Genomic DNA, 20,356 nt, shown 5'->3' on the forward strand with positions numbered 1-20,356 from the left:
CTCTCAGGCGTTTTCGTTGCGTTTTCGAAAAAATAAAAGAGTCTATGACATGACCAGAGAGCACTGAGTTACAGAGCTCGACTGATTATCTTGCCTATAATTCTTCATAGTAGCACTTCTGGTAAACTGTCAATGCCGAGCAGTAAGTCGCATAGTGATAAGATCTTGCTCGAAGGAGGGGGTAGAATGACGTCGCTTTTGACGATGGCGATGTGACTGTACCTTGTGTAGATAGGAGGCTGGACGTGAGGAGCGAATTTATATGGAGGATGTAGTTAAGGTTGGATGTATAGATATCTATAGGTAGTAGTAAACCTCCATGCACCTAGGGGTCGCGTCGACGACGTCAGATCAGGCAGGAAGGCACCAGGGGTGCGCAAGCTAGATTTAGTGAGATACCCCGCCTCGTCAAAGAGCCTTTTCATGGTGGCAGCCAGCAGCATCGGGCAGTATTTGGCTTCGTGAAGCTTCAATGTTCCAAAGACTTCATTAACTCCTGGTGCTCCGTCGGTTCATCCGACGACATGTTACGCACCACACTGGTCTATCACACACAGCTAGCAATGCTATGTTGTGCGCCTTAAGTCGCTTGTCAGTGCGTCCGGTGATGAGTGAGCTTTGAAATCGGGGCCAATCACAGCCACCTCAAGTGCCTCTCGTCAGTCGTTCTCTCTGCAGCTTCACCGCCATAGCAACTGTATCTACGACTTCATAACATATTTTCGAGTCTATACTCTCGTTCTTAGCCTTCTATCATGGCTCCTGGAGTCGTCAGTTCCCAGGAGCAAGTCATACACTCAAGCGGAAATACCAACGGCTGCCCAGACCTCCGTTTCCTGCACTTCAATGATGTCTACCACGTCGACTCGTCTTCAGCAGAACCAGTCGGTGGCTTTGCGAGGTTTCAGACCCTCCGCAATTACTACCATAGCGACAAGAAGTTTCAGGGCCAGCCAGAATTGCTCACATTCTTCTCGGGTGATGCTTTCAATCCTAGCTTGGAAAGCAGCGTAACGAAAGGTACTGCGATGAACAAGGACTAGATATGAAAATCATACTTATAAGCCCAAGGGAGTCATATGGTGCCAGTACTAAACAATATTGGAACCGATGTCGCTTGTGTAGGAGTACGTTCTTTTAGCCCCTAGCACATTCAGCTTCGAGCACTGACAGAGTTGTACTCTCTAGAACCACGATCTTGACTTCGGTGTTAGACAATTCCGAAACTTGACCGCCCAGTGTGACTTTCCATGGCTACTCGCAAACGTCCTAGATCCCGCGCTGGGCGAGAACGAGCCTTTGGGCAATGCGAAGAAGACTGTGATGCTAACATCTTCAAATGGCATAAAAGTAGGCGTGATTGGCTTAGCCGAAAGAGAATGGCTAGACACTATCAACTCCCTACCTCCGGACATTATCTATAAATCTGCCTCACAAACCGCGAAAGAGCTTGTGCCGGGGCTGAGGGAACAAGGTGCTCAGATCATCATTGCTGTAACACACCAGAGGGAGCCAAACGACAATAAGTTGGCGGAGAAGGTCCCGAAAGGTCTGATTGACATCATTCTGGGCGGCCATGACCATTACTACAATCACAGCTTTATTAATGGAGTACACGTGCTCAGATCAGGTACGGACTTCAAGCAATTGAGTTATATCGAGGCTCGTCGGAGACCGAATGTACCTGATGAGTGGGATTTCGACATCATAAGGCGGGACATAACATCAGATGTTGTACCCGACCCAGCAAGCGTAACACTAGTCGAAAGACAAACAGCATCTCTGAAGACGAAACTTGAAAAACCAATCGGCTACACTGCAGCTCCTTTAGACGCTCGCTTCCGCACAGTCCGACTTAAAGAATCAAACATCGGTAATTTTGTGTGCGACCTCATGCGACACACCTATCAAGCAGATTGCGGCCTCATGGCCGCCGGTACTATCCGAGGTGATCAAATATACCCACCAGGCGTGCTCCGACTGAAGGACATTATGAATTGCTTCCCATTCGAAGATCCGGTAGTTGTCATCAACGTAACTGGGCAAGCTATCCTCGAAGCTCTCGAGAACTCCGTAAGTAAATTCCCCGCGCTCGAGGGTCGCTTTCCACAAGTCTCCAACATTGAATTCGAGTTTCATCCCGAAAAGCCAGAGGGGTCCCGCATTATAAGCTGTGAAGTTGCAGGCGGGCCGCTAGACAAGGACCGTGTGTATAAGCTGGCGACAAGGGGCTATATGGCGCGCGGAAAGGATGGGTATGATTCGCTACTCATCGAAGCTGAGGGTGGTAAGGCAGTCGAAATTGTGTCCGAGGAGAACGGTGTCCTGATATCGACACTGCTGCGACAGTACTTCATGTCGTTGAAAGTGCTCGGGAAATGGAAGATGTGGGGGCCAAGTATGGGTCGACATTGGCAGGGCGTACAAAGGAATTTGCAGGCCAAACACCCCCATATGGAGCCCCAGTCGCCGACGGACGATGTTCTGGGAGCGTTCGAGTCGTTCGAGGCGGAACGCACGAATCGAAGTCAAGTGACTGGGGAGACGGATGGCGTTGATGCGGACAGCGAGGATGAGACCGCGACCACCAAACCGATTTCGACGCAGTCGAGTCGGCAGGAACGAGAGCTGGAGGTTATGAGACGAGTCATGCGGAAATGGTGGCGGCTGGCCGGGATGACAGAGGATGCAAAGCTAGGTCAGCCGTTAAACCATGGCGAATTCACTGTGAATTGGACAACGGTAAGTCTTTTTCATCTTCAAGCGTGCCAATCGCTGACATTCTAGGCAATCGCTCCAATGGTCGAAGGTCGTATCAAGCAATTCAGTCCTGTGAAGGCATAGCAATGGGGCTAAACTCATGGGCATAGAAATTCTGACTACTCTACAAAAACATACAAAGACTTTTGCGCCATCGCGAGCGCTCTAGAACCCAAAAGAATCCAACAAGCTGTTTGCGTCCGGCTCATTGAATTGCGTCGGCGGTTGCGACTTTTTCTTCTCTGACTCTTTCTCATTTTCGCCCTCGTATTTGTCAACGTCTTCATCCTCAGTCTCTTCGTCATCGTCTTCTTGACTTCCCTCCTTGACCCCATTCCGAAGTGAAGGCGTCATAGTCCTTCTGATTGGCAGATCGGCCACGACTAAGGAGCTCCTCCTCCTCAACAACTTCCTCGGATCCAGATCATACGACGCGAGCGGCGAGGTCGGCATCTGCTTCTTCATCTGCGGCGGCGGCGTAAGAAACTCCCAACTTCACACTAGATCTAGCGCTAGCACATCGCAACCCATGCGCTGATACAACTGAGCAGTGTGAATGACAAATTCCCACTCGACTCGCTGGCTGACCATGATGGCACCACGCAGTGTCTGCAGGCTCTTCGCACGTAGCTGCTTGTATAAGACGACGAGCGCAGGATCATCTGCCAGAAATAGCATGCTCTGCGCCTTGAGGGTTCCGGGTGGGGATACAAGGCTGGAGAGCGGGGACACGAGGGCACGCACGGCGCTGTCGCGTTTGTTGAGGTGCCAAAAGGCCCACGTGGCGAGCCAACGGTTACCATCCTTGACAGCTTTGGGCAGGATCGTGTTTTGGAGTAACTGGTGGAGTACAGGCCCGTCGTCGCCTTCGTAGACGCGCGCGATGGCAATGGCGAGTTGTGTGTCTTGCATTTGATTTGAGAGAACTTGGACAGCGTCGGAAAGATGGTCGGCGAGGAGAAAGAACGCAGCAGCATATTCTACATAGGAGATCAGAGAAGTCTATTAGCATGGAACGAAGTGACTTACCGAATCTGCGCCTGCCCATCAACGCATATGCGTTCTTTAGCGCCGCCGTCTTCCACCTCGCTTCTGTGAAATTATTTGCGAGCAGGCGCTGCGTAGCCCCTTGTTCCCGGCTCCAAGTTGCCATCCGCCAGAGACCTACGAGAACCGGCTTTTTCTTCAGCGCGAGATAGTAGAGACTGCAGTCTACTGGATTCTTTTCGTCTGTCTTTGTATACTCGTTGCGTGCAATGACTTCGAACTGTGTTCTGAGTGCTGTGAGATCAGTCATCCAAATGAACATACCAGTATCTCGAGCGTTTTTCCACAGCATTCTGCCCTGAAAATGACGCGTGATGAGGTCAACGAGAATGTCCTGGCTCTCGCTGTGGTATGCCCAAGTGATTTCCCGCCATGAGATCTGTGAGCGTTCTGCGCTTTGGTGATTTGATCTGAGCATGTGCTGTCGGAAGAACAGTAGAAAGCGGCTTGCATTAATGTCGACTGATCGTCTGTGTTTCTCTAGAGTTCCGATGCATTCGACGATGTCTGCTAGATGGAATTGCTCGCAGCTTGATAGCAACGGTAACTGCCATTTTGTAAGGGATTCTTTTAATGAGGTCGCAACCTCTTCTGTGACAGTAAGAGGCTCATCATCGTCGAAGAATTCGGTGTAAGAAGAATGCATCTCTTTGCGAGCCAATGTTTGTGGCACGTCATCGTTTTGCGAGAAATCTTCTGTCTTAAGCCCTAGAAACCAGTCAAGGTCGTCGCCGTCGGTAAAATACTTGAGGTTTTTATGCAAATTTACAAGAATGCTTTGTACTAGCGCAAGCTTCCCGGAAAGTATACACTGAGCTACAAATTGCGGATGGTATACTGGCAAAGGACCATTGAGTCGACTGACGAGTGTAAAAAGGTTCACCTCAGCCTTTTCCTTCGAGACTAGCCGAATATCTGGAAAGAAGCTTTCGGAGACCTCGACATGTTCATCTTGGATGAAGAGCTGATTACCAGCTCCAATGACTAGATGTCCATTACTTAACCATACAGAATCTCCAATTGGATGGGGTGTCACATCTTGAGTTCGAAACTCTCGGATCGCGGCCCACGATGGTCGGGCATCGAGGTAGTCATATCTGAGCTGCCCATAAACAACCACTCTGTGCGGAAAGCCCACTGCCAAGATAGATTGGTTATCAGGGGTTGACGACCAATCAAGATCTTGGATGTCCCCTCCATGCTCGAACTTCTCCTCGTATTCAAGCTGAGCGCTTTTTGTATTCCAGATGGACAGGGTAGTCCTAGATTCGTCGACAAGAGCCGCTTTCCTGATAGATGTTCCGCTGGCCAGGGTAGGCCTCATTATAGCGGTCTCGAAGGAGGAAGTCCTGAGCCAATCCACTTTTGACCTTTTGACGTCTATCCTTGCGGTCCACGTTGTAACTTTGCCGGTGTTTGTGTATGACATAGCGACATCCCGAGCAAACGAGTCAAGAAAGCCTGATATTACTGGAGTCGACCCAGCAGGATCCACAGGTAGCACGAATGCCAAGTCACTGCCAGAGCCAAGATTGAACATGCAGAACTCTTTCAGATGTATGATCACTGTTCCATCATGGGATAACCTACTTGGCCGCCGTTGCATGGGGCTCAACCCAGCAGAGAAGCGCCTTGAACTGGCCTGGTTCCAGGTGTGTGGTAACTGTAATTCCCATACTATACCGTTCATTTCAGACGTGATCGTAGCAAGGTGTATGGTTGGCGATCCCGGGTCGGCCTCTGGTAATAACAGAAGGCAAAGCGGTTTGCCGCGCACCTGGTATTTCAATTGCTGGACCTTGGTGGCTGTGGCGCCACGTGCATCCCATAAGGAAACGCTGTCGTGGTGTAAGAAGACTACGAAGTCGCCGTCATGGAGAAGCCATGTCCTATGGACATGTTCAGATACGCTTACGGTGCTATGTCTGTGCAGTGTGACACCCTTTTGGGAGGCTCGTTGTGTCCACACAATGATTTCGTCGTCACTCGTCCGAGATACCAAAGCCCGCCCGGTTTCTGTTCGATTGACCTTCTTGATGGGGTTGGAGTGACCGGTCCAGATGGCTCTTCGCTCGACGCGCTCCTTTCGAGGAGTGGGATCGAATAGGTGGTCTAGTCTACTATCAAGCCATTCCATCCGTCCATCAAAATGATGTGCGAGAATAGTAAAAGAGCGCTCAGAGTTATTGTTACAGAAGGAAATGAACCGAACATTTTCATAATTTCCTGTTGGGTCTTTCGCAAGATGTAAGTGGAGACCTTCACAGTGAGCAATGTTGAACATATCTGTCGCATTACGAGGCTTGTTGCTGATGTTCTCTAGGCCCCAGGCGGACATATTTCCCCGGTCATCCAGAACTACACAAACCTCTGGCGTCCTATTGGCGATCATGATCAAATGGTCAAGTGTGTGCTGGTCGCTGGTATCTCTAGCTGATTCTTGCACTGCACGCTCAGTCGCAACCATGAAATCACGGCTGTCGATTATGAATGCATATCTTTTCTGTTTCTGGGGTGCTGTTGGTACTATGCGCGGCTGGATCGACTCTAGCAGATCGATTTCACCCCACAATTGCATGATCTGAACACCATGTGGATCTCCAGGAACCCAGATCCTCATTTTGTTGTCCAAACATGTTGTGTACAGTACGTTCATTTGCAGCTGCTCTTGGTGGTATGGTTTCCTCCAGTGGATGCCAGTTATTGTGCTCGGATGAGGGAGGTAGGCATAATCGAAGTTCTGGGCAGCCGAGCCAAACCCTAATCGATGCCAAATCTTCAAAAATCGGTCATGAATACCAGTCGATGCGATGAGCGCAGCATCCGGCGAGAATTGGGCGAATTTTACTGGATTAGCTACTGCTTTGCTCCATAATTCCTCGGCAGTATCGTGAGTTGCGAAGAGGGTGAGGTACGAATCACCCATAAGCAACTCTTCGTCGGCCCCCCAGGAGAGCGTGGACGTCTCGTGGTGAGGGCTGTGTAACTTAAGCTGGCATTGTAAAGACCACTGGCCAAGTCAGTGCCAACCCCGTAGATAAAATGGGATCCCGACCTTCAGTGCATCTTCATCCTGGCCATAGGGCTTGTATACATAGACATGATCGCCTGCACAGGTCGCAATCTTTCCAGTTGCCTCATCCAAACACACTGCTTCCAAGCCTATCTCACTCTCTGTATATATCGTCTGTAGCACGCGATTCGGACCGCCAAGAATGACGAGCGCATTGCCGGAGATATAGATCTATAAAATTTAGTGACATGCTGCTAGGGTCGGATGTTCTGACATACAATAACTCGTAATCCATTCCAGGAACATGTCGTAGCGGCTTGCAGCTGAGGCTGGGGCTTGCCAGGGAGAATCGCTCGCATGAGAGCTTATGAGGGCAGCCAAGTGTCACCGCGTCATATCTAGGTGGTGCTTTCAAAGCCGCACGTGCAGCTGGGTGTTGAAGACTAGTCTGGCAGCGTCAGTAGATGAGGGATCGAAACTGGAGGGTGTGGTAAAGTGTGTAGATGTCCACTGGAGATCCTAATAGTACTTAGAGGTATGCGCGAAGTCTGTAGTGGTGACGCAGCAAGCACAAACCCCCCGAGCTAACCTGGCCCCAGCTCCTTGCCTAGGTGGGAGCTTGGCCTTGGCTCTTCGCCGCCGCAGAGCCCTATGGACGTCCAGGCTATAATTAACCATCACTTCCAATGATTGTTGCAGTAATACGATTCAACTTGTTCTTCCAAGCTTCTATCAAGCTATCTTCAAGTTAGCCATCAATCCCCATCGTCCACACCATCTCGGCCTCACCCCCATCCTTGCCAGCATTCCAGCGGATTCGAATATCCAGGCTTCTTGAGTCTGGATTCGGCTTCCTGTACTCTACAACACCGGAAACGACGCCGCCTTTGACAATTCCAGGCATTTTCTTAGCCTGAGTGGACAGAAAGGCGCACTCCCAATGAGTCTTAGTCCCCTCTGGTCCAGTCGTAAATGCAACGCCTCTGCGTCCTTCACTCGTCCAAGTGGCTGCGCGGGCATCGCGAGGAAGCTCCTCGTTCCTTGATTCCAAGAAAAATGCATCAAACCAGATCAGCCAGCCGCCCAGGCTATCGATATCTTGGTCTATCTCAAGCCTGAACTCCTTGACAAATGACAGTTCGGAGGCCGTGATGGTATGTAGTGGTAATTGTAGGAACTCGTATGATCGAGCGCCAATCTCTTTGGGCTCATGGTACATTATCTCGACGACCGGTCTTGCAGTGCCTTCCACGTTCATCATAGGCGTCAGATCAAAATCGTACACTTGACGCCAGAACTTCATCTTCTCCTTGAGAACAACGTCTTCTACCACTGGCGCAATGTGCAACGTACAGTGGGAAGGCACCATCAGCCCGTCAGGCTTCAAGTATTTATCTCTTGCCCATAGAACAGAGTCAAGCATAGCTTCATAAAGCAACGCGTAGCCCATCCATTCAGAGACTGGATCTTATTAGCAAGGCTTTTTATACGACACGAGCATTACTTACCAATGATGTCCACTTTAGACACGGGAAGCGTAACTTCTTCGATTTTACCACGGACGCAAGTAATCTTGTCGTCAAATGCACTTGCGTGGACAACCAGTCTCGTCTTCTCAATGATGTTGGAGTTGTCCACAGCTATGACTTTCGCTGCACCAGCCTTGGCACAGAAAAGGGATAAGATACCACTACCACAACCAATATCAAGGACGACTTTTCCCTCGAAAATATGCTTGTGTTTATATATGAAATCCCTGTAAGCCTCCGTTCGTACTTTGTCCTTGATCATCGTTTCATGTATATCTGCCAAGTCAAGACATGTTTACAACGTTACTCTTTCGTTTCACTTACCATTCTGTCCGTACGAAGCGAAGTATCCCTTATCTTCCTCCTCAGTCTTCGACTTTTCTGTATTCTTGACCTGCGATGCTAGGCCAGGAGCGTCAGAATTCCACCTGTCGTCCAGGGTCTTCGCTACCATAGTGCGGTATTCTTGGTACTCCAGACCAAGGCGGTTCAACTGATCCTCGAGCTCTTGGACTCTCAATACAACATCATCTCCGGATTTGGTAGCGCTCAGAGATCCACTACTATCGCTTCCATCTGCAGCGGGCAAGTCGTCTAAAGAAAACAGTAAAGTATCGTTCTCCAAAACTGGCTGGAGGTACTCCTCGCCGGAGAACCGGTCTTTCGTCGAGGCATCTGGCTTCAAATTACCTTTCTTCACCTCACTTCTGATAAAGTTTACCAGCTTGATACTGTCGTAGAAGTCAAGGCCTGCGGCAATTAGCTGACCATCGGATCCCAGCGTGTCTCGAGAATAATTTCATGATGAGTGCTTCAATAGTAGAGAATTACACACCCAAAGATTTTTGGGTGCCTGCAAAGTCAAATCCAAACTTGTCTTTGCAAGTGTTCAGCATAGTCTTGGCATCAGGATAAGTTTGGTTGTCGAAAAGCCCGATGACTTCGATGTCTTCATTATCTGGCTCGACATCTTCGTAGCCCTCGCTCTCTTCATCTTCCCGCGGATCCGTTGATGAAGAGTCGGACTCAGAGGGTGTCAACGCTGCCATGTCTGCTCTCGTTGATGGCTGATCCAGAACTCAATATCAATTTCCACCTAGGTGATTAAATAAAAAATCACTTTGCGTGCTGGATCGGGCAAACTCCGGGAACTTTTTGATTGGGCTGTCCTGAATCTCGACCACCACCCTCACGACCAAATAAAAGTGGCTCTTGACATGATTCAACTCAAAGCCGCACAGGCTTTATTGAGTATCTTACATGCATCACTCGATCAGGAATATGATGAGAATGACGATATTGTCAACAGCGGGCAGTCCGTCCGCTCCATCATCGAGACACGCCCAAAAGTAGTCATCGAGCGGGCACATGACATGCTATATGCATATCCCTGGCGTGAGGTTCCCACCTACTGGCGTCGAGTCTATACAGATGCGTCGCTATGGGCAGTAACACGAATTCTCGAGCGCCATGTACAACCAATTGGAGGACCCGAATACGTGAACGAATTCGAGCGCGAGGAAAAAGAAGAAGGATGGCCCCAGCTAGTCGTGCGGCTCCTAGATATGGCAGTCATCATGACCGGCGCTCCACGAAGGACCGAGTTGATTGAGACTATCTTTGCTGCTCTTGAGGAGCTGCTCGATGCGAATAAAGACGCCAACGAATACGCTCCCTTGGCGAAGCGCAGGAAGACATGTCCCAGTATAGGGGTCAATAACAACGAGACATCCTTCCTCTCGCCGAGCAGGTCCTCAGTCGCACTCAATCACCCTGTTCACCGTGCCGTCGCTCCATCACTAGGCGAATTCCAACAACACATTGATACTATCCACAGCCCCATGGTAATAACCAACGCGCTCACCCACTGGCCCGCCCTCAGCACACGACCATGGTCCAAGCCATCATATCTCCTCTCCCGTACACTGGGCGGCCGGCGACTAATCCCCGTTGAACTCGGGCGCAGCTACACGGACGACGGTTGGGGACAGCGCATAATCCCATTCAAGCAGTTCCTAGATGAGTACATGGGCCATACACCCCTGGACGCAGCATCCTCAAGACCACCATCAGGACCACCATCAGGACCACCATCAGGACCACCATCGCCATCGCATTCAGACTCAACCACCACGGTCAACGGAAACATACATGCCGCTACTAGGCAGACAGCCTACCTTGCTCAATATGACCTTTTCGCTCAAGTTCCCTCCTTACGCGCCGACATCGCCGTGCCGGACTACTGCTATACCGCACCTCCGCCTCCTCCCGCCAACATCTCACAGCAGCCACGACTGCTAGAGGAGCCGCTGTTAAATGCCTGGCTTGGGCCCGCCGGGACCATTTCCCCGCTGCATACTGACCCATACCATAATATTCTGACGCAGGTTGTGGGTGCAAAGTATGTCCGGCTGTATGCGCCAGAGCAAACGCCAAACGTGTATCCTCGGGGCGTAGACGTAAATGGGGTGGATATGAGTAATACGAGTGAAGTTGACGTGGGGCATTTGGTTGATATGAGAACGAGTGGGAGCGTGGAGGAGGGTAAGGCTACGGAGCCAGACGGAGTTGAGGATGAGGGGCACAGGCATGGGTCAGGAAAGACGAGGCAGAGAAATGAGATTGAGAGACGGTATCCAAAGGTCCTGGGGGCGAAGTATGTGGAGTGTGTGCTGGAGGCGGGTGAATGTCTGTACATCCCGGCGGGTTGGTGGCATTACGTTCGAAGTCTGAGCCCAAGCTTTAGTGTGAGCTTCTGGTGGAATTAGGCTCAGGGGGACGTTGGGTATGCATGCATGACCAGAAGAGGCTGCAGTACTGCTTCCAAGAGATGGCGAACCCTTCGTGACTAAAGCGTCGCCGGATGCTCGAAAGAAACTACATTCGTGTGTAACTCATTCTCGCTAATGCGACTGGTAAGCCGAGATGCATCAATATTCCAGCTCTATGGCCGTTGCTGCCGCTAAATCCAGGGAATGCGTATAGTCGCCCTGTACTCCTGTCTCGAGATGCAAGTCGCCTGCACGCCGCAACCTCCAGGTCCCACCCACCCTCATATCAGTCTTACTCGAATTCCAGACTATCCCGTACACATTTCCGCACTCTCTTCTTAAACTCTTGTGGGCTATCGCGCCACATTGTTGCAGCCTCTACATTCGCCGGGCTCTCGTCGTTCGGACTGCTAAGCATAGATATTACAGATAGCAGGATTGTTTCGGGTGTCTGTACGGGTGACCAACGCTCTGAGGCTGATTCGTAGCCGTACTTGTCCTCTTCAGGTGGGTGCAGAATGGATATGCAGACCTCGCCGTTCTTATAGACTGTGTCACACGGGAATCAGCGATTATGCAAACTCTAGGTAGTATGCTAAATTCGGATATGGAGAAGGGTACAGCGAGCGGCTGGGTATCAGGGACTGTGAGACAGATAGTGAACATACTGTTTGGATGCCAAATAGGCGTTTCAAACTTCATTTTCGGTGGCATCAGGGGATATTCGGCCGGAAACGTCAGTCTTGCGCGAAAGAAGCCACCTAGGTCGCACAGCGTTAGCGTTCTAAGTCACCCAAGAAAGAGATCTATAGCCAGCTGCTCATGGCTCCAGGGCTCTCATGGATTGTTTCCAGCTCCAAACCTGGCGCAAGTGTATAGGCCCGCTCGTGACTTCATGGTCGATGCTGGGACCAGGAGCGCGCAGGAGTACAAGACTCACCGCCATAGAATTTGCACTCGTCACTAATCATGAGCATGACCTCCCACTCAAAAACATTGCTGTCCACGAGACCGCAACTGATCCCAGGTATGTCCTTATCCGTTTGCATCTGTTTGAGTTGCCTTGCTAGGAGGCCGGCGGTGGCACTGGAAGCCATTCTGGGGGAAGTATATGCTAGGTCGGTTGTAAGAGTAGGGAATGATGTCTTCGCTATCGAGATCGTGATTATAGACTGAGAGCCAGGTCGAGTGCTGATCGAAGGGCGGATGCTCTGGTCAGGAGGTGGAGACACTCTCGAGTTTCTGGCCTTCAGATGGTCGACACAGCTGAGGAATGGCGGCCTTTACGGCGATACGGGCAGGCGACGACGGGTAGACGTTATAGGGCAAAGAGAAGCACTCTATAGGCAGAACAAAGATTTCAAGCGGATGCAAATGTGACTGTTAGCGTGTGCAAACGATACGATGTCCGACACGATTGTTTCAGTCAGTGAAGGGAGCGGGGTTGGGCCTGATCTGGGCGGGTTGAGTTATGGATGAGGACAATCTTGATAGCTGGCAGCTGGCAGCCGGGGGGACTAATTTGCTAGGGAGTTGCCTAGGCTATGGGCGGCTCGTACGGTACTGTACCTAGCTGCCTATGAGGTAACTCTCAGGCCACTGCTTCGGGCAGAGCCAGCTCGTCTTGCACGAACTGTGGCCGTGTACGTTATATATTCTGATTGAACATGGCCAGTCTAGAAGCGAGATTTTTCAAGTTTGGAGCTCCGGCGCTCCTCGTAAACACGAGCTGAGACACCATATCGAACCGAATGCCACCACTCCTTCATATTACATACAACATCAAAGATCATTCATGACCAAGTCACCCTTGGCCGTCGTTTGCCTATTCCTTTTGGTCTGGCCACCACAATACCGTACTACCAGTCATCTCGCTCAAAGCCACGGTCCATGTGTGCCATCTCCAAACCCCCGAGTGCTCGCAGCCAAGCTCCTCAGCGTGTCTGCTCCTACGCTCCGCTTGTTTTGCAGTGCCAGCTTTCGAATCTCCCACAATGGTTTATCCAGATTCTGCAGTTCTCTCAGTGCCTCCTTCCGTGGTCGGAGAGGCGTTTCATCGCCCTTCGATCTGTTACGCATATGTCTCCAGATCTCTTGAGCATGATCGACATCATCGTCGGCTGAATGACGCGCGGCAGACTCTGTAGACTTCAGGCCACCAAGTGGGAGGATAACATGGGTTGGAGGCCTTTGGAAAACTCCAGCCAACCCACGAAACGGCTTATCATACGTCTCATGGGAGAATCGTGGTAATCGTGGTTGTGGAGGGCTCAAACGAGCCAAGACATCCTCTTTATCTGTGACGCATTCATCACCATGAGTAGCGAGGTGAACCTGTAGACTGCGTCGGGCCATCTCGAGGTAATCTGGGCACGCACATGGCCGAGAGGCTGTGAAGCTCTGATCTAGTTCGCTCAAAGCTTGTACTGCAAGCAGTTCCGTCGCAAGTGCGAATATCAGCTTTTCATGCAACACTTTTGCGTGAAGTCGGCTCTTGCCACCATCGTCTTCTGATGGGACTGCCCAGAGACTTCCACAGCTTGTTCGTCTCAAGAAGCAGGCCTCCTGGGTTGAGACCTCAGAATGATCTGGAAGTAGAGTATGCCGATATCGGCATTGGATGAATAGCATCGGATTCAAGCTTTCCCCCAACAATGTCTCCAGTTCGTGGAAGGCGATGTCAAGTTCAGACAATTTGTCTTCCAGAGAAAAAGAATTTTGATCATGCACGGCTGGTTGACGTCGGCCAACTTCGACTCTCACCATTATTAGCATCGTTTGGTGCGCTCTCAAAACAGCTTCATTCTTAGAGCCGATGACTGTACGAATGGTACATCCCTGACAAGCTTCGATAGTCACGACGACATCACAGAGCTCACCGAACACAACCGGGTCATTGAGCATAGTGTGGTGCTGAGCATGAGCTGAATTGTGAAGTACAGCCTCGGCTTCTATAGCGATCCAGAATGACTCATCATCGTCAGCATTGAGAACCGATATTTCTGACAGGATATGCAACTGCATGGATAACAAGGCTTGCGAATGTTGCGGGATATCAGCTGGACAGTGTTCGAGCGGCGCTTCGCAATGATCATCGACCTGTGAAGTTTCCATTGTACAGGCTCCCATGTTCATCAAGCGTAAGTCGGTGCTCTTGGTTCCATCACGCCTGATTCGATCCGAGCTATAGAGGTGAATAAGCAGAATCGCTATATGCGTGCGCAGCTATCCTACCTCATTGACGGTTCAAATATAGACTTTGTTTGCGAGTCTACACCTAAGGACGAATGCTTTAAACTCAAGTTCCCGGGCTTGAGAGCCGGGTCAGTCGCAGTTTTGGTGGAAGATCTTCTGATCAAACCGGTAGTGGTGAAGCTGCGCTGCGATAGACGAGGATATTTAGACTTCGCGCCGTCGAGCATCTTGACAAAAGCTTTCCTCTTACCAGACTCTCGCCTCTGGAGACTGACTGGGAAATCTTCGTTGTTCAATTCGCGAAAGTAGACAGGGATGTTCTCTTTATCTGATATGACCGCAGCATCTGACCTCGTAACATTCCCTCGATGATCAGCTTGATGTGCTGGTAAGTCGTTACTAGGCCCCATACTGGTTTCGTCATACTGGTTTAGCCTTTGATCATCTTGATGAGCGGGCGGGAACGTATAGCGACTGTCATCTGACTGAGCAGCATCGTAGGCTGTAAGGGATCGTTCAATCCGACGCTTGCGAACTCGGAGGGTTGCATTAGTCGGGAGCAGCGGTGGCGACGGAGTTCCCATTACAACTGGTGGACTTGATTCGACTCGTCGTATGCCGGGAGACAACAGAAGGTTGCTCGAGTCGGGAACGGCGCGCACTCTCGATGGTCTCGTAGGGAAAGTAAATTGTGAATGAGACTGTTTGTGATAATTGATGTCATCTTGGAATGAATTAGGCATTGCCATAATTATCTTACGTCAATTGCTTTACGGTGTTGTGATGGGAACGGTGGCTGCGAGAGGTAAATGCAGTGCTCACAAGAAAAGACTTCCAGTTCATGATTGAGCGAACTTGTCTATGGTCGCTCTTTCCTCGTTATTGCTGCATGATCCTCTGCCACGTTCACCCTCCACATACCATTAAAGATACATGAGCATTCATATGTGCTTGCTCGGTGTTGACTATTTCGAGTCCACGGAAGACTTATCTCACGTTGGTTTCAGCCACGGTCTCTTATGTCTACACAATAAATATCCGCTATGGTGCTAGAGACAAGCAGGCTCCAAACTCCCATCGCGCAGGACGGCTCGCCAGGCTATGCCATCTAGGGTTTTATAAGACGTATTTGGTGCTCGCACATAAGTCCAACAGACTATACAGGCTCGCAACGCGACTGTTTTCTAATGTATCCCTTGTATTGCGCCGACTGATGCCTCAATTTCCTTCTTTGCGCGGAGAAGGCCGACATCATCTAGGTCTAGAAATTGAATCTAGAAGAGTCAGTAATGAGCGATATTGGACAGCTTGGTAGCAGTTTATACTTCGTCTGGCCCGCCTGCAAATAGAACTGGGTCAGAAAGACTGGCCTTAGTCCCTCTCCTGACTCTCTCCTGCCACACTCCTTCCCAATTCCACTGTCCTGGTCTCCTACTTTTACTGCTTGACATGCTGCTCCTGGGGTTAGCAGATTTGCTACAGTCTGTTTGGCCGGGAGTGGTTAGGATCGGGCCAGTCCCGCGATGTGTCCTCCAGGCATGGAACGCGCCTGGATTTGCTGCAGCTGCCAATGGAATTGAATCCAGAACGGCTTCGTCGCAAAAGCTTGACTGTATGTATTGCAGAATCTCGGTGACACACAAAGATTTCTGTAAGCGTGACGTCGTCCAAGAACGTTGCTTATTCTCAGTGGTTATACTGTCCAAGGGACTGCCACTTGCAGGCGCGTAGGTCGGAGATTGCATAGGACGAGCGGAATCACTCGTGTTTCGCGACGTCGATGTGACCCTCTTTGCGCCGTTAAACATGTGGGGAAAGCCATGGCGTAGACTGAAGACACCCGGGGGTAGTCTCTCTTCGTCAGAAGCACTGACAGTGTCGGCATCGGTTCCACCAGTAGAATAGGTATACGTGGTCAAGGGAGTAAGCAGTGGGTGGAATAGGTCTGTTGAGAAGGTCACCAGGGGAGGAATGCTTGGATAGCCGAGAGGGAAGGACATGCGGAATCGCAGGATTGAAGGCGCATATGGACCTAAGTTTGATGGTTATTGCAGCCCGACGGAATGAGTCAAGAGGGCAGTGAAGCAGAAATGAACAGCCCATAGGTTGGAGATGGCTCCGAGACTGACCTTGACGGATGAAGATGACGCCTACCCAAAGCGTGGGATCGCCAGATGTCAAGCTCACGTAGACGCCGTCGAGCTGAGCATGACGCACACTTGCACTGCAAGCCGTCAGTTCTTCCTGGGCTGGAGAGAGTCGTGGAGATGGATGTTTGATGGGCTTATGCCGTACAATTCGAGGAGCAAGTTCTGTGAGCTGAAAGATTGTAGGCGCGCGCTCGCGGAGAAAGGATGCATGTTCGTCGGGTGCTTTAGAGGGAAGATGATGGGTCGTAGGACGGGGTTCGGGCTTTGTCACAGCATAGCATGGACATGGGAGAATGTGAGTGAACAATGAGTGACAAGCGACCAGCGATAGCTTTGGCAATGTCAGACTTGCGCGCAGACTCCCTGCACTCACTCTCGGGCCACTGCACTGTGCCCTGCAATAATTATTACTTACTATCGACTATCCATAGACGTACGTTTTATTATCATCATCGTCATATACGCAAGTCCCCGGTCCCACGGCATGCAAAAAGCCTTGGGTTATGCTGCACGCTTTTTGCAACCTGCTCACGAGACTCGACATTCAGCGTGAACCTCACAATCATGTATTGATGCACTTTGCACCTTAGTTCCGTATACGGCGTCTCACCGCCTCGCTCCGAGCCGTTGGTGCAGGAAGATCAACAGCACTTTATACCATAATCTTTCTTGAGATACCATAGCAAACACCGTTGCGCCCCGCCACGAGGACAAACAAGCGATTCTTTATTGTCATTGGTACGATTATATCATGTGCTCGAAGACTTGACAGCTCGAGGAGTTGAATGTCCTAGGACTGGATGGACCTTCCACCGCATGCATGGAATTCCAGGGTTGACAAAGCTAGGGGGTGGTCGAGTCGCGCTCGATACCTACTTGATATCGTACCAGTCTTACATAGTCTTACATAGTTCTTACCTTGCAGCTATGATGCAGAAGGGTCGGCGCTGAACCCGTGTTTCGGAGTTGATAGCTACAACGGGCCGAACTGGCGGTGGCCCAGATCATGATTACACGATAGACGATTTGCATCCCTAGGAAGCTTAGACACGTGGTCCACCTGTTGAACCGAAGACTGATCCAAATGTCAATAGATGTTACAAATGCAACTTATGAGCCTTGCACTGCACTTAACCTAGCTGTCGACCGGGGGTCATAAGAGGGCTTCAGCCGCGGACGCCCGGTCGGGAAGTGCAATGCATATCAACAACAAGGGTATAGATCAGATAGACCAACAAGCCTTGCCCCCCTCCCCAAACCCAAAAAAAATTCCCTACCCAGAAACGATCTTCCAAGTCAGACAACAAGATATCAGCAACATTGTCTATGCTATTGGAGTTGCAGCTCGCCGCAAGGCGAATGACTCACCATTCTAAAATTCTTTCGGCGAATCCGACAGTACCGAGAATCTGGTGACAGCCCTCTGACGATGGAATGATAGGAGACACGCACCTTGTGATGCCGTGATGTGGCTTCGTTGGCACCACTTGCCGCACAAATCCGTAAGGGTAGTCATCCCAGATCACCGAGGTTGAATACTGAGATGAACAGTAACATTAACAATAATAATGACAACACAGTTGATATAAACACTAGATGGTGAGCGTTGCGCTGCGTTGCTCATAGAGCTGGATGGTATTTTGACGGGCGGAAATGTATACGCATCGGACCTTGGCGTACGTATATTGTTGAAGGTGGGCATGGTGACGTTACAGCGCCTTTAGAACTCTGCACGGAAAGCTTAGTTGATCAGCCGGATTCCGGCCATGAGGAGGAGGAGACATAAACTAATCAGATTTACTAGATTGGGCCGTAGAGACTTCATTTGGTTCTAGAACTGAGAAGCGAAGGATCAAAGGGACGAGCTTTGGGGCGAGGGTGAGGACCGTTGTCTGTCAGGACTCACTATTATGCTGTATTACAAGGTATATAGTAGAGTAGTTGAGTGACAAAATACTTTTCGCCATCTCGGTTCCTGTGGCTCCATCATCCGACAGGCTGTGGGCCACTGCTCCTCAGGACTCTGGGTCTGGGATTGTAAGATTCTAATCTCTGGGATTCTGGGATCTTGAGACTTTGATGAACAGGCCAGCTGCTAATTAATTAGAATTTTTGGGCCTGTTGACCACGGCTGACGGCGAGGGCGAGGCGTACCTGGTGATTAGGGGCCCCCCCTTCTAGCGCTCACTTTCCCAGCGTTTCAACGTTTGATCCCCACCAGGCTGCATAAGAAGTCGCGTGGCATTTGTTTCGACTACTGACCAATGGGCTCCTCCGCACTCTACTAGCTAGCCTGACTGTTCTTACAACTCTACCCTACTACCGGCGATTTGCCTCCTTCTTTTCACCGCTCTCTTTACCAGTCAAATGCCAGAAGACCCTGCTTGTTGCTAGAATTGACGCTTGATGCTGTTGTTGTTTGGGACGCCGTCTTACTGCGGATGCCGAAGCCGGATCCACTCTGCTCACCTGACTCCCTTCTTATGGGTCTATACTATTATAGTCTAATTATGGGACGAGCACTGTTTGCCTTTCGGTTTGCCTTTACCTTTGTCGTTGCCTTTCGATTTCTCTTGTTGCCTCGTCTGGTAGCGGAAAATGGAAATATACATCCGTGCCGTGGTAATGGGATCCAGAGCCGAATACGCCTCTCTACTGGTCCGGAACATCGTCCGCCTCCCCTCGCCTTGCCCATGACCATCCATCTTCATTCTCCACCGACAGACCCAAGCAACCCTCGTGTCGCGATCGCTCATTCGGAGACCACAGGCATCGATACACCGCCCTTTCGAAACTACAGGAGCCGCATCGCGAGTGGGCGGGAAGACAGGTGTCAGAAGCGAAGATTTCGACACGAAGCCAACAGAAAGACGTCCGACCAGTTGCGCAAGCGCCCACGTCCGTCTAGGCAGTTTTGCGCCGAGTATAGCGTTCCGTTGATGGCCAAGTGCAAGCGAATGACATGCCCAAGACGTATGTCAACTTCCTGAACCAGCTCTGAGCTGCGAAGCGACAGTAACATAGTACAGTGCGCGCAGTAGTGTTTAGGGCCCGTAAGGCTCCAAGTCAGAAGTTAAAGCCAACACCCGTAGCTGAGTAACCTGTGCTCCTGAAGAGTGTGCAGATCCCATAGCCTTTGCCTTCGTCACTCATCGCAGTATCTATCGTACATCTCACGACATTGTGATAACGAGAATTTTCAATTTTCTTTCGCACACTCGCACCGTATGTCGTGATAGACTGACAGTACAGTATGTGACCGCATTTGCGGCCCATCCTGCAAAACGGTTTCGCGTTAGGAGCAAGGGGGGCAACAGGGGGTAAAGCAGAGGAGGGGGGAGGGGGGTTAGTGATCTGTGATGCATCGCCGGATTGGGCTTCCAGACGGGCCCGGGGATACGGCACGCGGGCTTCGGGTCACTTTAGTCCCAAGCCGCGTACAAACAGCTGGAAAGCTTCCAAACTTCGACTAGAAGACATTCATCACAATCACAGTTGCACACGCACACACGCGTACACACGCATATACCCGCATGCACATTCTGAAGACAGCTGCGCCGGAAATCTAGGGAGGCGCGCGGAGCATACCGTGTGGCCCGCCAAGCTGAAAGAAAGCCTCGGGCCTGGGTTGCTATTTCTCCACGCACAAACACCACAAACACCACAAACAATGCCTTCAACCAGGCCCTTGGTTGGTGTGTGGATCACCACATAGGAGGACATCTTGATTGGTCGCGGAAGTCTTCCAGTTCTACCCGCCGTTGGGCGACAGTGTACCAGGTTGAGCAGCAAACCGTCCGCCTTCCTCTGTCGACCGTCAACCGTCGACCGTCATTCCATGCTTCCGTCACTAAATGGGATAGTTTGTCTTTTGACTCCCAAGGTTCCGTT

The 20,356-nt window shown here is 50.7% G+C and overlaps 8 protein-coding genes across 8 annotated transcripts; 3 read left to right on the plus strand and 5 right to left on the minus strand.

Moving 5' to 3' along the window:
- The first annotated feature begins 330 nt into the window (after positions 1-330).
- EJ05DRAFT_401485 (5'-nucleotidase) lies at positions 331-2,977 on the plus strand. Its single transcript, XM_033741425.1, has 5 exons — positions 331-1,020; positions 1,072-1,127; positions 1,189-2,073; positions 2,134-2,742; positions 2,788-2,977. Exons 1-5 carry the CDS (start codon positions 756-758, stop codon positions 2,842-2,844), a joined length of 1,872 nt encoding a protein of 623 aa, XP_033600243.1. The 5' UTR covers positions 331-755; the 3' UTR covers positions 2,845-2,977.
- EJ05DRAFT_477005 (WD repeat protein-like protein) lies at positions 2,803-7,393 on the minus strand. Its single transcript, XM_033744162.1, has 5 exons — positions 7,099-7,393; positions 6,863-7,051; positions 3,790-6,817; positions 3,280-3,740; positions 2,803-3,246 (listed from the first exon to the last, which is right to left on the minus strand). Exons 1-5 carry the CDS (start codon positions 7,177-7,179, stop codon positions 2,926-2,928), a joined length of 4,080 nt encoding a protein of 1,359 aa, XP_033600244.1. The 5' UTR covers positions 7,180-7,393; the 3' UTR covers positions 2,803-2,925.
- Positions 7,394-7,568: 175 nt separating this feature from the next.
- On the minus strand, positions 7,569-9,398 carry EJ05DRAFT_486803 (HNRNP arginine N-methyltransferase; the record flags this gene model as incomplete). The annotated part of the gene is made up of 4 exons (XM_033745563.1): positions 7,569-8,281; positions 8,329-8,625; positions 8,674-9,135; positions 9,185-9,398. 4 exons carry the CDS (start codon positions 9,396-9,398, stop codon positions 7,569-7,571), a joined length of 1,686 nt encoding a protein of 561 aa, XP_033600245.1.
- A 12-nt stretch (positions 9,399-9,410) lies between these two features.
- Positions 9,411-11,320, plus strand: EJ05DRAFT_477010 (Clavaminate synthase-like protein). The gene has a single exon (XM_033744163.1). It carries the CDS (start codon positions 9,567-9,569, stop codon positions 11,115-11,117), a length of 1,551 nt encoding a protein of 516 aa, XP_033600246.1. The 5' UTR covers positions 9,411-9,566; the 3' UTR covers positions 11,118-11,320.
- Positions 11,321-11,412: 92 nt separating this feature from the next.
- On the minus strand, positions 11,413-12,217 carry EJ05DRAFT_493362 (ubiquitin-conjugating enzyme E2 15; the record flags this gene model as incomplete). The annotated part of the gene is made up of 3 exons (XM_033746107.1): positions 11,413-11,669; positions 11,789-11,881; positions 12,061-12,217. The coding sequence occupies 3 exons, from the start codon at positions 12,215-12,217 to the stop codon at positions 11,413-11,415; spliced, it is 507 nt and encodes a 168-aa protein (XP_033600247.1).
- A 778-nt stretch (positions 12,218-12,995) lies between these two features.
- Positions 12,996-15,064, minus strand: EJ05DRAFT_486805 (uncharacterized protein; the record flags this gene model as incomplete). Its single annotated transcript, XM_033745564.1, has 2 exons — positions 12,996-14,304; positions 14,355-15,064. The coding sequence occupies 2 exons, from the start codon at positions 15,062-15,064 to the stop codon at positions 12,996-12,998; spliced, it is 2,019 nt and encodes a 672-aa protein (XP_033600248.1).
- Positions 15,065-15,499: 435 nt separating this feature from the next.
- EJ05DRAFT_486806 (uncharacterized protein) lies at positions 15,500-17,009 on the minus strand (the record flags this gene model as incomplete). The annotated part of the gene is made up of 5 exons (XM_033745565.1): positions 15,500-15,589; positions 15,641-16,347; positions 16,445-16,727; positions 16,839-16,860; positions 16,903-17,009. 5 exons carry the CDS (start codon positions 17,007-17,009, stop codon positions 15,500-15,502), a joined length of 1,209 nt encoding a protein of 402 aa, XP_033600249.1.
- Positions 17,010-18,825: 1,816 nt separating this feature from the next.
- Positions 18,826-19,767, plus strand: EJ05DRAFT_401668 (uncharacterized protein). The gene has a single exon (XM_033741426.1). It carries the CDS (start codon positions 18,907-18,909, stop codon positions 19,453-19,455), a length of 549 nt encoding a protein of 182 aa, XP_033600250.1. The 5' UTR covers positions 18,826-18,906; the 3' UTR covers positions 19,456-19,767.
- Positions 19,768-20,356: the final 589 nt, after the last annotated feature.

The sequence above is a fragment of the Pseudovirgaria hyperparasitica genome (genome assembly GCF_010093815.1).
Source record: "Pseudovirgaria hyperparasitica strain CBS 121739 unplaced genomic scaffold EJ05scaffold_9, whole genome shotgun sequence".
Classification (NCBI taxonomy): domain Eukaryota; kingdom Fungi; phylum Ascomycota; class Dothideomycetes; order Acrospermales; family Acrospermaceae; genus Pseudovirgaria; species Pseudovirgaria hyperparasitica.

What these genes read in the sequence shown, in the direction of transcription:
- EJ05DRAFT_401485 (XM_033741425.1), top strand. Translation starts at nt 756, where the DNA reads ATGGCTCCTGGAGTCGTCAGTTCCCAGGAGCAAGTCATACACTCAAGC. An exon ending in GGAAAGCAGCGTAACGAAAG is followed by an intron (nt 1,021 to 1,071) that starts GTACTGCGATGA and finishes TATAAGCCCAAG; the next exon opens with GGAGTCATATGGTGCCAGTA. An exon ending in CCGATGTCGCTTGTGTAGGA is followed by an intron (nt 1,128 to 1,188) that starts GTACGTTCTTTT and finishes TGTACTCTCTAG; the next exon opens with AACCACGATCTTGACTTCGG.
- EJ05DRAFT_477005 (XM_033744162.1), bottom strand. Translation starts at nt 7,179, where the DNA reads ATGCGAGCGATTCTCCCTGGCAAGCCCCAGCCTCAGCTGCAAGCCGCT. An exon ending in AGGATGAAGATGCACTGAAG is followed by an intron (nt 6,818 to 6,862) that starts GTCGGGATCCCA and finishes TGACTTGGCCAG; the next exon opens with TGGTCTTTACAATGCCAGCT. An exon ending in ATCAGCGCATGGGTTGCGAT is followed by an intron (nt 3,247 to 3,279) that starts GTGCTAGCGCTA and finishes TGAAGTTGGGAG; the next exon opens with TTTCTTACGCCGCCGCCGCA.
- EJ05DRAFT_477010 (XM_033744163.1), top strand. Translation starts at nt 9,567, where the DNA reads ATGATTCAACTCAAAGCCGCACAGGCTTTATTGAGTATCTTACATGCA.
- EJ05DRAFT_401668 (XM_033741426.1), top strand. Translation starts at nt 18,907, where the DNA reads ATGCCGAAGCCGGATCCACTCTGCTCACCTGACTCCCTTCTTATGGGT.